Here is a 15,838-nt window from a genome sequence, read left to right as displayed (position 1 = left end):
CTAACCGTGAAGCTGAGGTTCCTCAGAGGAGCATATCAGAGGAACCTTAAAGTCTGAGAATAACTCCACCTGTCAAACTGCACCACTGCTAGAGAAACATGAAAGATCTTGTCTGTGTGTGTGTGTGTGTGTGTGTGTGACCTCTCTCGAAGTGTGCGAGCGAAACACGGCCAGCTCTCCTTGTATTCTTCTTCTTTCTCCAGCTTTTCAGGACGTACGTGTTGGCCGTTCAGGAAGCCCCTCCTGAAGCGAGGACGCCGATCGTGCTGCTGCTGCGGCCGGAACCTGCGACGTGAAGAGGATCCGTAAAAACGCACACCTGAAGTGCATCCACACAGGACGTTCACACACTCGCGCACAATCCCGCACACACACACTCTGATCTTTACAGAGAGACATTCTAGAATGATGAAACTACAGTTGAGGAGAAGAGATTAAAAAGAAATAAAGAAAAGACAAGAAAAGAGAAGGAGAAGAAGAAGAACGAGGATTGATGGGCAGAGATATGGAGAGTGGGCATCAGTATCTCTACTCCACCTCACATCACTGACCCACACACACAATTTGTGTTCAATTCCTCACATGTTCCACAGAGTAGCGAGCGAGCGAACGGATGGATGGATGGATGGACGGACGGACGGACAGACAGATGGAGACAGACGGATGGATGGATGGGGGGTGGTTGGGTTGATGGATAAACATCCAGACAGAAATGGGGATGGATGGATGAATAGATAAATGAATATAAAGGCAGACATGGATGGATGGATGGATGGATGGATGGATGGATGGATGGAGGGATGGAGGGATGGAGGGATGGAGGGATGGAGGGATGGATGGAAAGGCAGACAGAAATGGATGGATGGATGGATGGATGGATGGATGGATGGATGGATGGATGGATGGATGGATAGGCAGACAGAAATGGATGGATGGATGGATGGATGGATGGATGGATGGATGGATGGATGGATGGATAGGCAGACAGAAATGGATGGATGGATGGATGGATGGATGGATGGATGGATGGATGGATATAAAGGCAGACAGAAATGGATGGATGGATGGATGGATGGATGGATGGATGGATGGATGGATGGATGGATGGATAGGCAGACAGAAATGGATGGATGGATGGATGGATGGATGGATGGATGGATGGATGGATGGATATAAAGGCAGACAGAAATGGATGGATGGATGGGATGGAAGAGACAGATGGATGGATATAAAGACAGACAGGGATGGATGGATGGATGGATAAATGGATGGATGGATGGGATTGGATTGGATGGGATGGAAGAGACAGACTGACAAACAGGTAAGTAGACAGATGAGACAGACAGACAGCAGCTGGAAAGCTGAACTTACCCAGTCATGTGGATCACATCCTCCAGCAGATACTCTTTGACAGGGAAGGTGTGTCCTGGAATGTGGACCATGGGGCAGTTATCTGCAGGAGGAGCAGTGAAATCAGCATGGTGTTATTGGGATGTTTCTCTGGTTAATGCTCAGTGTGTCTGTGCTCTCTCTCTCTCTCTCTCTCTCTCTCTCTCTCTCTCTCTCTCTCTCTCTCTCTCTCTCTCTCTCTCTCTCTCAGAGATGGGGGGATTAATCGGATGGGTAGTTTTATATCACGTCCTGCAGAGACGATTTAAAGTATCGCTGCTGATGGGAAGAGCGCAAGACGTTCAAATATAATTTATCATCATATAATTCACCAGGAGACGACGCTGCTCTGTGTGACGGCTCTGCTGGAAAAGAGGGAGAGAAATATTTACCCCGGATGGGGTATGGGGCAGGGCGTCTCTTCTCTACACTGGCTCACAAGAAACTTTTCATTATATTCATTATATTGAGCCGAATCGATGCGATAACTGAAATTCACTGTGTTTTCACCATTCCAGCTTTCTGTTACCAATGGCAACCAGGTGAACCCAGACCCGAGCGGAATGAAGAGCCTCCGTAAGACCGAGCAGAAGAACTCACCGAAGTACCTGCTGAACTTCTCGGCGTTCAGCGTAGCGCTCATGAGCACCACCTTCAGCTCGTCTCTGTGCCTCAGCAGGTCCTTCACGATGGTGAGGAGGACGTCTGAGTGCAGACTGCGCTCATGGATCTCGTCCAGGACCAGATGACTAATGCTGGACAAACACCTGGAGCAGAGACATGTGTTTTTCACAGTGGGAGAAATTTGTTAAAAAAATATTTTATACTACTGCAAAGAAACAGATATGTTGATACAAACCTGCAGCTAGTGTGTGTGTGTGTGTGTGTGTGTGTGTGTGTGTGTGTGTGTGTGTGTGTGTGTGTCTGCACCCCTGCTGCAGGTAATCTGTCTCTTTTAAGGGCATTAAATGAAAGCGGAGTGTGTGCCAAGACAAACAATGAGGAACCTGGAGGTATCTCCATAAGCTTAAGTTAATTCCTGTGTGTGTGTGTATGTGTGTGTGTGTGTGTGTGTGTGTGTTTGTGATTGCTGCCATTATTTACTCGTGTGTGTGTGTGTGTGTGTGTGTGTGTGTGTGTGTGTGTGTGTGTGTGTGTGTGTGCGCTTATAATCCAATCTGCAACTCACTCTCTCTCTCACACACACTGATGTAAGTAAGATCGGGACAGAGGAAAACACTTACGGATCTGAGCGCAGCCACTGAAGAATAATTCCTGTGGTACAATACAGCACCGAGCCTTGTTTCCGTGGCAACCGGCTGGATCGCGGCAGCCACAGGACGAGCCAATGACGAGTCGATGGTGTGACATAAAACGGGGAGAAAGAAAATGTTGACAAGCGTTTTATGAGAATTTTTGTTTAGGCATGTTTGCGTTTTAAAAAAAAATAAATAAATAAATAAATAAAACCCGCAACATTACAGCTTTTGTTTTGGCTGGTTTCATTTCTCACACTGCAGAAGACGAGAAAAGTTTGAGTAAAAGTTCTGATTTGCAGAAACAGAGGGGAGCGAAAGGACGAGAATGTGATTCGACTACATTTTCCTCCAGCAGCTGCAGAACACATGAGCAAACAGGAGACTTAAATTACAAAACAAACAGGCGGCAGTGTCTCACAGAGCGTTTTACTGAATCGCAAAGCGTCTCACAGAGGGCCTCAAAGAATCGCAAAGTGTTTCACAGAGCACCTCACAGAATCTCAGAGTGTCTCACAGAATCTCAGATCAACACGCAGGGCGTCTCACAGAGCGTCTCAGAACCGCAGAGCATCTCACGGAATCTCGGAGCACCACGCAGGCCATCTCGCAGAGCGTCTCAGAATCTCAGAGCAACGCGCAGATCTCTGACAGAATCTCAGAGCAACACGCAGAGTGTCTCACAGAGCGTCTCAGAATCGCAGAGCAACACGCAGAGCGTCTGACAGAATCTCAGAGCAACATGCAGAGCGTCTCACAGAAAAACACTGTAGCAGTGTCAGAGTAACTCACAGAGTCTCTCACAGAGCGTAATTCGCAGAGTGTCTCAGAATCTCGCAGGGCGTGTCTCGCAGGGCGTGTCTCGCAGGGCGCATTCTGTGTCTCGCCAGGCTCACTCCAGAAAAACACCAGAAACACTGCAGATTTGCTGGGGAACTCACGCTCCTGGGGCTCACTCAGATTAAAAACGTTTACAAGCACACAGGAGGTTTCTTACAATAGTTACTTACTTTCAGTCTCTCTTTCTTTCTCTTACACTCTCTCTCAATCTTTCACTCCATCTTTGTTGCTAATTTCTCTGTATACTATTATTATTGATCTCTGTTTCTCTCACACACACTGTCTGTCTCTCTCTCACACTCTCTACGTCTCTCACAATCTTTTACACACTCTCTCTACATCTCTCACTGTCTCGCTCTCACACACTCTCTCCGTCTCTCACACTCTCTCTACATCTCTCACTGTCTCGCTCTCACACACTCTCTCTGTCTTTCACACACTCTCTCTACATCTCTCACTGTGTCTCTCACACACACTCTCTCGACGTCTCTTACTGTTTCTCACACACTCTCTCTACATCTCTCACTAGCTCTCTCTCACACTCTCCCTATGTCTCTCTCACCATCTCCCTCTTTCTCACGTCTCTCACTGTCTCTCTTTCTTCCACACTCATGGTCTCTCACTGTCTCTCTAACACTCTCTCCATGTTCCTCACCTTCCATCTTTTCTTTGTCACTCACTTCTCTTTTTCTTTCACTCTCTATACGTCTCTCGCTTTCTTTTCACATAGCGATGCAGTCTTATGATCTCTCCCTCCGTGTCACTGTCTGCATGTCTGGTTTTTTTCCCCCTCACACTCTTTCATAGTCTCTGTTGTTCTCATTGTTGCTCACAGTCAATATTCATCTAGGTGTCTCCCTCTGAATGTCTCCCAGTCTCTTTCTCCCAGTCTCAGTGTCTTCCTCTCTCTTCTTCACCTACTTCTCCTCCAGTCACTGTCTCCCTCCTCCCCTCCGTCTCCTCGTCATACGCTCGTGATGGATAGTTATGACCAAAGCAATAAAGTTAAGGGGATCTTTAAGCCGAGTCGTCTCGCTTTATCTACTGACGAGAGAAATCGTTTCCATTCATAAACCAGACGCTCTGTGTGGAGCCGGAGTTCTCACTGCAGCCCGGGTGAGACGGCACATTATATATATATATAATACACACACAAACACACAGTCTATTTTAGTTTAGTTCTCACAGTTTTGCAATACTCCGTTGTGGATTCAGGCATCAGTTCTGCTCTTGCAGTAGTAAATCAGTGGCTCAGCTTTACTACAAGTTCCATTCAGTAATTCTTGTGCATCACACAACATCGTAACATACAAACTCGTAATCATTTATGGATCGACAGCATCGTCACACTCACCTCTGCAGACGGATCTGATATCCGCAAGACTTCCCTTCTCCCACAGACTCCGCCCTCTCCGCCGCCACCCTCTCAGCTACCTGCGTGCACACACACACACACACACACACACACACACACACACACACACACACACACACACACACGTGACCCTTGTCGTCGCGACTAACCCCCAAAACAACCAAAACAGCGGTCTGAGAGAATCTGCCGCACCGATATGGCACTGATACGCCGGGGCTGTGTGCACACCACCCTGCAGAGAGAGCCCATGCCACGGCTGATGTAGTCGTCCAAGATGAACTGAGTGACCTGCGTGGTTTTGCCGCAGCCGGTTTCCCCACTCACCACCACCACGCGGTTAGACTGGATCAGCGTCACCAGCTCCTGCACTCACACACACACACACACACAACCTCTCAGACACATACCTCATACTCTATACAAGTGTATGTACAGGACCAGGGATGCAAAATTGTGGGAACTTTCAAGACTGGAAACTTTCCATGGGAATTAATAGGAATATATGGGGGAAAATACAGGGATTCTTCTTTCTGCCTACTGACTTTCATTTTCCTTCACTCCAGAGCGTACCTCCACCTCTCCTGTCCATCACCACTGCAAACTGGAAAGGCCGATCCTTGATGCAGTCCAACCTTCACCTTGACCCAGCCTGTCGTTCCTACTGTACACTTCACTGCTGTCACACTTTCCACATACATGTCCTGCACCACCCTCACATACTTCTCTGACACAGCTGACTTACTCACAATGCAACTCATTCTGACCTTCTCTATACTTCTCCATCAACATCCTCAAAGCAAATAATGCGTCCGTAGTGTTCACAGATGGTCACCTCTTCTCTCAGGCTTAACAGGAATGAATAAGAATATAATAATAATAATAATAATAATAATAATAATAAATTATTATTATTATTATTATTATGTATTATACATTGCTATTATTAATGTTTTGGAAAGAAGAATCTTACGCTCATCAAACCTGCATTTATTTGATCAAAAATACAAAACGAAACAGGAATACTGTGGAATATATATACATATATATATATATATATATATATATATATATATATATATATAGAAAAATTCATAATTTCTACTTACAATTAACTCAAAGTCAGAAATGTCCTTTTAAAATCTGTATTAGTAAAATGAGTTCGTACGCATGTCAGCTAGAAACCAAACAAGAGGTTTGTATATAATACGGTTTATACACATTTCCCCAAATTTATAATTAATTCTCATAAATCCCTTTAGAATATGGCCAAAATTTCCCAGATTAAGTTCCCATGGAAAGTTTCCGGAAATTTGATATGATTTTTTTTTGTTCTTAATGAATACGTTTTTCAGTTCATCTGTGATGCTACAGGAGTAAAATATGACAGTGAGATGATGGTGGTAGCGGATATACAGTAAGTGCGAGATGATGGTGGTAGCGGATATACAGTAAGTGCGAGATGATGGTGGTAGCGGATATACAGTAAGTGCGAGATGATGGTGGTAGCGGATATACAGTAAGTGCGAGATGATGGTGGTAGCGGATATACAGTAAGTGCGAGATGATGGTGGTAGCGGATATACAGTAGGTGCGAGATGATGGTGGTAGCGGATATACAGTAGGTGCGAGATGATGGTGGTAGCGGATATACAGTAGGTGCGAGATGATGGTGGTAGCGGATATACAGTAGGTGCGAGATGATGGTGGTAGCGGATATACAGTAGGTGCGAGATGATGGTGGTAGCGGATATACAGTAGGTGCGAGATGATGGTGGTAGCGGATATACAGTAGGTGCGAGATGATGGTGGTAGCGGATATACAGTAGGTGCGAGATGATGGTGGTAGCGGATATACAGTAGGTGCGAGATGATGGTGGTAGCGGATATACAGTAGGTGCGAGATGATGGTGGTAGCGGATATACAGTAGGTGCGAGATGATGGTGGTAGCGGATATACAGTAGGTGCGAGATGATGGTGGTAGCGGATATACAGTAGGTGCGAGATGATGGTGGTAGCGGATATACAGTAGGTGCGAGATGATGGTGGTAGCGGATATACAGTAGGTGCGAGATGATGGTGGTAGCGGATATACAGTAGGTGCGAGATGATGGTGGTAGCGGATATACAGTAGGTGCGAGATGATGGTGGTAGCGGATATACAGTAGGTGCGAGATGATGGTGGTAGCGGATATACAGTAGGTGCGAGATGATGGTGGTAGCGGATATACAGTAGGTGCGAGATGATGGTGGTAGCGGATATACAGTAGGTGCGAGATGATGGTGGTAGCGGATATACAGTAGGTGCGAGATGATGGTGGTAGCGGATATACAGTAGGTGCGAGATGATGGTGGTAGCGGATATACAGTAGGTGCGAGATGATGGTGGTAGCGGATATACAGTAGGTGCGAGATGATGGTGGTAGCGGATATACAGTAGGTGCGAGATGATGGTGGTAGCGGATATACAGTAGGTGCGAGATGATGGTGGTAGCGGATATACAGTAGGTGCGAGATGATGGTGGTAGCGGATATACAGTAGGTGCGAGATGATGGTGGTAGCGGATATACAGTAGGTGCGAGATGATGGTGGTAGCGGATATACAGTAGGTGCGAGATGATGGTGGTAGCGGATATACAGTAGGTGCGAGATGATGGTGGTAGCGGATATACAGTAGGTGCGAGATGATGGTGGTAGCGGATATACAGTAGGTGCGAGATGATGGTGGTAGCGGATATACAGTAGGTGCGAGATGATGGTGGTAGCGGATATACAGTAGGTGCGAGATGATGGTGGTAGCGGATATACAGTAGGTGCGAGATGATGGTGGTAGCGGATATACAGTAGGTGCGAGATGATGGTGGTAGCGGATATACAGTAGGTGCGAGATGATGGTGGTAGCGGATATACAGTAGGTGCGAGATGATGGTGGTAGCGGATATACAGTAGGTGCGAGATGATGGTGGTAGCGGATATACAGTAGGTGCGAGATGATGGTGGTAGTGGATATACAGTAGGTGCGAGATGATGGTGGTAGTGGATATACAGTAGGTGCGAGATGATGGTGGTAGTGGATATACAGTAGGTGCGAGATGATGGTGGTAGTGGATATACAGTAGGTGCGAGATGATGGTGGTAGTGGATATACAGTAAGTGCGAGATGATGGTGGTAGTGGATATACAGTAAGTGCGAGATGATGGTGGTAGTGGATATACAGTAAGTGCGAGATGATGGTGGTAGTGGATATACAGTAAGTGCGAGATGATGGTGGTAGTGGATATACAGTAAGTGCGAGATGATGGTGGTAGTGGATATACAGTAAGTGCGAGATGATGGTGGTAGTGGATATACAGTAAGTGCGAGATGATGGTGGTGGTAGATATACAGTAAGTGCGAGATGATGATGGTAGATATACAGTAAGTGCGAGATGATGGTGGTAGATATACAGTAAGTGTGAGATGGTGGTGGTAGATATACAGTAAGTGTGAGATGGTGGTGGTAGATATACAGTAAGTGTGAGATGATGGTAGTAGATATACAGTAAGTGTGAGATGATGGTAGTAGATATACAGTAAGTGTGAGATGATGGTAGTGGATATACAGTAAGTGTGAGATGATGGTAGTGGATATACAGTAAGTGTGAGATGATGATGGTAGTAGATATACAGTAAGTGTGAGATGATGGTAGTAGATATACAGTAAGTGTGAGATGATGGTAGTAGATATACAGTAAGTGCGAGATGATGGTGGTAGCGGATATACAGTAAGTGCGAGATGATGGTGGTAGCGGATATACAGTAAGTGCGAGATGATGGTGGTAGCGGATATACAGTAAGTGCGAGATGATGGTGGTAGCGGATATACAGTAAGTGCGAGATGATGGTGGTAGCGGATATACAGTAAGTGCGAGATGATGGTGGTAGCGGATATACAGTAGGTGCGAGATGATGGTGGTAGCGGATATACAGTAGGTGCGAGATGATGGTGGTAGCGGATATACAGTAGGTGCGAGATGATGGTGGTAGCGGATATACAGTAGGTGCGAGATGATGGTGGTAGCGGATATACAGTAGGTGCGAGATGATGGTGGTAGCGGATATACAGTAGGTGCGAGATGATGGTGGTAGCGGATATACAGTAGGTGCGAGATGATGGTGGTAGCGGATATACAGTAGGTGCGAGATGATGGTGGTAGCGGATATACAGTAGGTGCGAGATGATGGTGGTAGCGGATATACAGTAGGTGCGAGATGATGGTGGTAGCGGATATACAGTAGGTGCGAGATGATGGTGGTAGCGGATATACAGTAGGTGCGAGATGATGGTGGTAGCGGATATACAGTAGGTGCGAGATGATGGTGGTAGCGGATATACAGTAGGTGCGAGATGATGGTGGTAGCGGATATACAGTAGGTGCGAGATGATGGTGGTAGTGGATATACAGTAGGTGCGAGATGATGGTGGTAGTGGATATACAGTAGGTGCGAGATGATGGTGGTAGTGGATATACAGTAGGTGCGAGATGATGGTGGTAGTGGATATACAGTAGGTGCGAGATGATGGTGGTAGTGGATATACAGTAGGTGCGAGATGATGGTGGTAGTGGATATACAGTAGGTGCGAGATGATGGTGGTAGTGGATATACAGTAGGTGCGAGATGATGGTGGTAGTGGATATACAGTAGGTGCGAGATGATGGTGGTAGTGGATATACAGTAGGTGCGAGATGATGGTGGTAGTGGATATACAGTAGGTGCGAGATGATGGTGGTAGTGGATATACAGTAGGTGCGAGATGATGGTGGTAGTGGATATACAGTAGGTGCGAGATGATGGTGGTAGTGGATATACAGTAGGTGCGAGATGATGGTGGTAGTGGATATACAGTAGGTGCGAGATGATGGTGGTAGTGGATATACAGTAGGTGCGAGATGATGGTGGTAGTGGATATACAGTAGGTGCGAGATGATGGTGGTAGTGGATATACAGTAGGTGCGAGATGATGGTGGTAGTGGATATACAGTAGGTGCGAGATGATGGTGGTAGTGGATATACAGTAGGTGCGAGATGATGGTGGTAGTGGATATACAGTAGGTGCGAGATGATGGTGGTAGTGGATATACAGTAGGTGCGAGATGATGGTGGTAGTGGATATACAGTAGGTGCGAGATGATGGTGGTAGTGGATATACAGTAGGTGCGAGATGATGGTGGTAGTGGATATACAGTAGGTGCGAGATGATGGTGGTAGTGGATATACAGTAGGTGCGAGATGATGGTGGTAGTGGATATACAGTAGGTGCGAGATGATGGTGGTAGTGGATATACAGTAGGTGCGAGATGATGGTGGTAGTGGATATACAGTAGGTGCGAGATGATGGTGGTAGTGGATATACAGTAGGTGCGAGATGATGGTGGTAGTGGATATACAGTAGGTGCGAGATGATGGTGGTAGTGGATATACAGTAGGTGCGAGATGATGGTGGTAGTGGATATACAGTAGGTGCGAGATGATGGTGGTAGTGGATATACAGTAGGTGCGAGATGATGGTGGTAGTGGATATACAGTAGGTGCGAGATGATGGTGGTAGTGGATATACAGTAGGTGCGAGATGATGGTGGTAGTGGATATACAGTAGGTGCGAGATGATGGTGGTAGTGGATATACAGTAGGTGCGAGATGATGGTGGTAGTGGATATACAGTAGGTGCGAGATGATGGTGGTAGTGGATATACAGTAGGTGCGAGATGATGGTGGTAGTGGATATACAGTAGGTGCGAGATGATGGTGGTAGTGGATATACAGTAGGTGCGAGATGATGGTGGTAGTGGATATACAGTAGGTGCGAGATGATGGTGGTAGTGGATATACAGTAGGTGCGAGATGATGGTGGTAGTGGATATACAGTAGGTGCGAGATGATGGTGGTAGTGGATATACAGTAGGTGCGAGATGATGGTGGTAGTGGATATACAGTAGGTGCGAGATGATGGTGGTAGTGGATATACAGTAGGTGCGAGATGATGGTGGTAGTGGATATACAGTAGGTGCGAGATGATGGTGGTAGTGGATATACAGTAGGTGCGAGATGATGGTGGTAGTGGATATACAGTAAGTGCGAGATGATGGTGGTAGTGGATATACAGTAAGTGCGAGATGATGGTGGTAGTGGATATACAGTAAGTGCGAGATGATGGTGGTAGTGGATATACAGTAAGTGCGAGATGATGGTGGTAGTGGATATACAGTAAGTGCGAGATGATGGTGGTGGTAGATATACAGTAAGTGCGAGATGATGGTGGTGGTAGATATACAGTAAGTGTGAGATGATGGTGGTGGTAGATATACAGTAAGTGTGAGATGATGATGGTAGATATACAGTAAGTGTGAGATGATGGTGGTAGATATACAGTAAGTGTGAGATGATGGTGGTAGATATACAGTAAGTGTGAGATGGTGGTGGTAGATATACAGTAAGTGTGAGATGGTGGTAGTAGATATACAGTAAGTGTGAGATGGTGGTAGTGAAAATACAGTAAGTGTGAGATGATGGTAGTAGATATACAGTAAGTGTGAGATGATGGTAGTAGATATACAGTAAGTGTGAGATGATGGTAGTAGATATACAGTAAGTGTGAGATGATGGTAGTAGATATACAGTAAGTGTGAGATGATGGTAGTAGATATACAGTAAGTGTGAGATGATGGTAGTAGATATACAGTAAGTGTGAGATGATGGTAGTAGATATACAGTAAGTGTGAGATGATGGTAGTGGATATACAGTAAGTGTGAGATGATGGTAGTGGATATACAGTAAGTGTGAGATGATGATGGTAGTAGATATACAGTAAGTGTGAGATGATGGTAGTAGATATACAGTAAGTGTGAGATGATGGTAGTAGATATACAGTAAGTGTGAGATGATGATGATGGTGGTAGTAGATATACAGTAAGTGTGAGATGATGGTAGTAGATATACAGTAAGTGTGAGATGATGGTAGTAGATATACAGTAAGTGTGAGATGATGGTAGTAGATATACAGTAAGTGTGAGATGATGGTAGTAGATATACAGTAAGTGTGAGATGATGGTAGTGGATATACAGTAAGTGTGAGATGATGGTAGTGGATATACAGTAAGTGTGAGATGATGATGGTAGTAGATATACAGTAAGTGTGAGATGATGATGGTAGTAGATATACAGTAAGTGTGAGATGATGATGGTAGTAGATATACAGTAAGTGTGAGATGATGGTAGTAGATATACAGTAAGTGTGAGATGATGATGATGGTGGTAGTAGATATACAGTAAGTGTGAGATGATGATGGTAGTAGATATACAGTAAGTGTGAGATGATGATGGTAGTAGATATACAGTAAGTGTGAGATGATGGTAGTAGATATACAGTAAGTGTGAGATGATGGTAGTAGATATACAGTAAGTGTGAGATGATGATGATGGTAGATATACAGTAAGTGTGAGATGATGATGATGGTAGATATACAGTAAGTGTGAGATGATGATGATGGTAGATATACAGTAAGTGTGAGATGATGATGGTAGATATACAGTAAGTGTGAGATGATGGTGGTAGATATACAGTAAGTGTGAGATGATGGTGGTAGATATACAGTAAGTGTGAGATGATGGTGGTAGATATACAGTAAGTGTGAGATGGTGGTAGTAGATATACAGTAAGTGTGAGATGATGATGATGGTAGTGAAAATACAGTAAGTGTGAGATGATGGTAGTAGATATACAGTAAGTGTGAGATGATGGTAGTAGATATACAGTAAGTGTGAGATGATGGTAGTAGATATACAGTAAGTGTGAGATGATGGTAGTAGATATACAGTAAGTGTGAGATGATGGTAGTAGATATACAGTAAGTGTGAGATGATGGTAGTAGATATACAGTAAGTGTGAGATGATGGTAGTAGATATACAGTAAGTGTGAGATGATGGTAGTAGATATACAGTAAGTGTGAGATGATGGTAGTGGATATACAGTAAGTGTGAGATGATGATGGTAGTAGATATACAGTAAGTGTGAGATGATGATGGTAGTAGATATACAGTAAGTGTGAGATGATGGTAGTAGATATACAGTAAGTGTGAGATGATGATGATGGTGGTAGTAGATATACAGTAAGTGTGAGATGATGGTAGTAGATATACAGTAAGTGTGAGATGATGGTAGTGAAAATACAGTAAGTGTGAGATGATGGTAGTAGATATACAGTAAGTGTGAGATGATGGTAGTAGATATACAGTAAGTGTGAGATGATGGTAGTAGATATACAGTAAGTGTGAGATGATGGTAGTAGATATACAGTAAGTGTGAGATGATGGTAGTAGATATACAGTAAGTGTGAGATGATGGTAGTAGATATACAGTAAGTGTGAGATGATGGTAGTAGATATACAGTAAGTGTGAGATGATGGTAGTAGATATACAGTAAGTGTGAGATGATGGTAGTGGATATACAGTAAGTGTGAGATGATGGTAGTGGATATACAGTAAGTGTGAGATGATGATGGTAGTAGATATACAGTAAGTGTGAGATGATGATGGTAGTAGATATACAGTAAGTGTGAGATGATGATGGTAGTAGATATACAGTAAGTGTGAGATGATGATGATGGTGGTAGTAGATATACAGTAAGTGTGAGATGATGGTAGTAGATATACAGTAAGTGTGAGATGATGGTAGTAGATATACAGTAAGTGTGAGATGATGATGGTAGTAGATATACAGTAAGTGTGAGATGATGATGGTAGTAGATATACAGTAAGTGTGAGATGATGATGGTAGTAGATATACAGTAAGTGTGAGATGATGATGGTAGTAGATATACAGTAAGTGTGAGATGATGATGGTAGTAGATATACAGTAAGTGTGAGATGATGATGGTAGTAGATATACAGTAAGTGTGAGATGATGGTGGTAGTAGATATACAGTAAGTGTGAGATGATGGTGGTAGTAGATATACAGTAAGTGTGAGATGATGGTGGTAGTAGATATACAGTAAGTGTGAGATGATGGTGGTAGTAGATATACAGTAAGTGTGAGATGATGGTAGTAGATATACAGTAAGTGTGAGATGATGGTAGTAGATATACAGTAAGTGTGAGATGATGGTAGTAGATATACAGTAAGTGTGAGATGATGGTAGTAGATATACAGTAAGTGTGAGATGATGGTAGTAGATATACAGTAAGTGTGAGATGATGGTAGTAGATATACAGTAAGTGTGAGATGATGGTAGTAGATATACAGTAAGTGTGAGATGATGGTGGTAGATATACAGTAAGTGTGAGATGATGGTGGTAGATATACAGTAAGTGTGAGATGATGGTGGTAGATATACAGTAAGTGTGAGATGATGGTGGTAGATATACAGTAAGTGTGAGATGATGGTGGTAGATATACAGTAAGTGTGAGATGATGGTGGTAGATATACAGTAAGTGTGAGATGGTGGTAGTAGATATACAGTAAGTGTGAGATGGTGGTAGTAGATATACAGTAAGTGTGAGATGATGGTAGTGAAAATACAGTAAGTGTGAGATGATGGTAGTAGATATACAGTAAGTGTGAGATGATGGTAGTAGATATACAGTAAGTGTGAGATGATGGTAGTAGATATACAGTAAGTGTGAGATGATGGTAGTGGATATACAGTAAGTGTGAGATGATGGTAGTGGATATACAGTAAGTGTGAGATGATGATGGTAGTGGATATACAGTAAGTGTGAGATGATGATGGTAGTGGATATACAGTAAGTGTGAGATGATGATGGTAGTAGATATACAGTAAGTGTGAGATGATGATGGTAGTAGATATACAGTAAGTGTGAGATGATGGTAGTAGATATACAGTAAGTGTGAGATGATGGTAGTAGATATACAGTAAGTGTGAGATGATGGTAGTAGATATACAGTAAGTGTGAGATGATGATGGTAGTAGATATACAGTAAGTGTGAGATGATGATGGTAGTAGATATACAGTAAGTGTGAGATGATGATGGTAGTAGATATACAGTAAGTGTGAGATGATGATGGTAGTAGATATACAGTAAGTGTGAGATGATGATGGTAGTAGATATACAGTAAGTGTGAGATGATGATGGTAGTAGATATACAGTAAGTGCGAGATGATGGTGGTAGTAGATATACAGTAAGTGCGAGATGATGGTGGTAGCAGATATACAGTAAGTGCGAGATGATGGTGGTAGCAGATATACAGTAAGTGCGAGATGATGATGGTAGCAGATATACAGTAAGTGCGAGATGATGATGGTAGCGGATATACAGTAAGTGCGAGATGATGGTAGCGGATATACAGTAAGTGCGAGATGATGGTAGCGGATATACAGTAAGTGCGAGATGATGGTAGCGGATATACAGTAAGTGCGAGATGATGGTAGCGGATATACAGTAAGTGCGAGATGATGATGATGGTAGCGGATATACAGTAAGTGCGAGATGATGATGATGGTAGCGGATATACAGTAAGTGCGAGATGATGATGATGGTAGCGGATATACAGTAAGTGCGAGATGATGGTGGTAGCGGATATACAGTAAGTGCGAGATGATGGTGGTAGCGGATATACAGTAAGTGCGAGATGATGGTGGTAGCGGATATACAGTAAGTGCGAGATGATGGTGGTAGCGGATATACAGTAAGTGCGAGATGATGGTGGTAGCGGATATACAGTAAGTGCGAGATGATGGTGGTAGCGGATATACAGTAAGTGCGAGATGATGGTGGTAGCGGATATACAGTAAGTGCGAGATGATGGTGGTAGCGGATATACAGTAAGTGCGAGATGATGGTGGTAGCGGATATACAGTAAGTGCGAGATGATGGTGGTAGCGGATATACAGTAAGTGCGAGATGATGGTGGTAGCGGATATACAGTAAGTGCGAGATGATGGTGGTAGCGGATATACAGTAAGTGCGAGATGA

General features: G+C 43.9%; 1 protein-coding gene across 1 annotated transcript in view; it reads right to left on the bottom strand.

Moving 5' to 3' along the window:
* dhx36 (DEAH (Asp-Glu-Ala-His) box polypeptide 36) overlaps positions 1-15,838 on the bottom strand; it is a 36,482-nt gene that overhangs the window by 14,344 nt on the left and 6,300 nt on the right. Inside the window, exons 5-10 of the mRNA XM_083553300.1 lie at positions 5,053-5,223; positions 4,840-4,919; positions 2,634-2,708; positions 1,990-2,156; positions 1,372-1,453; positions 70-285 (exon numbers count right to left, since the gene is read on the bottom strand). Coding sequence (XP_083409426.1) covers positions 70-285; positions 1,372-1,453; positions 1,990-2,156; positions 2,634-2,708; positions 4,840-4,919; positions 5,053-5,223 — 791 coding nt within the window. The remainder of the gene's footprint in view (positions 1-69; positions 286-1,371; positions 1,454-1,989; positions 2,157-2,633; positions 2,709-4,839; positions 4,920-5,052; positions 5,224-15,838) is intronic.

The sequence above is a fragment of the Silurus aristotelis genome (genome assembly GCF_946808225.1).
Source record: "Silurus aristotelis genome assembly, chromosome: 10".
NCBI classification, from domain to species: domain Eukaryota; kingdom Metazoa; phylum Chordata; class Actinopteri; order Siluriformes; family Siluridae; genus Silurus; species Silurus aristotelis.
This window is presented reverse-complemented; position numbering and strand designations above follow the sequence as displayed.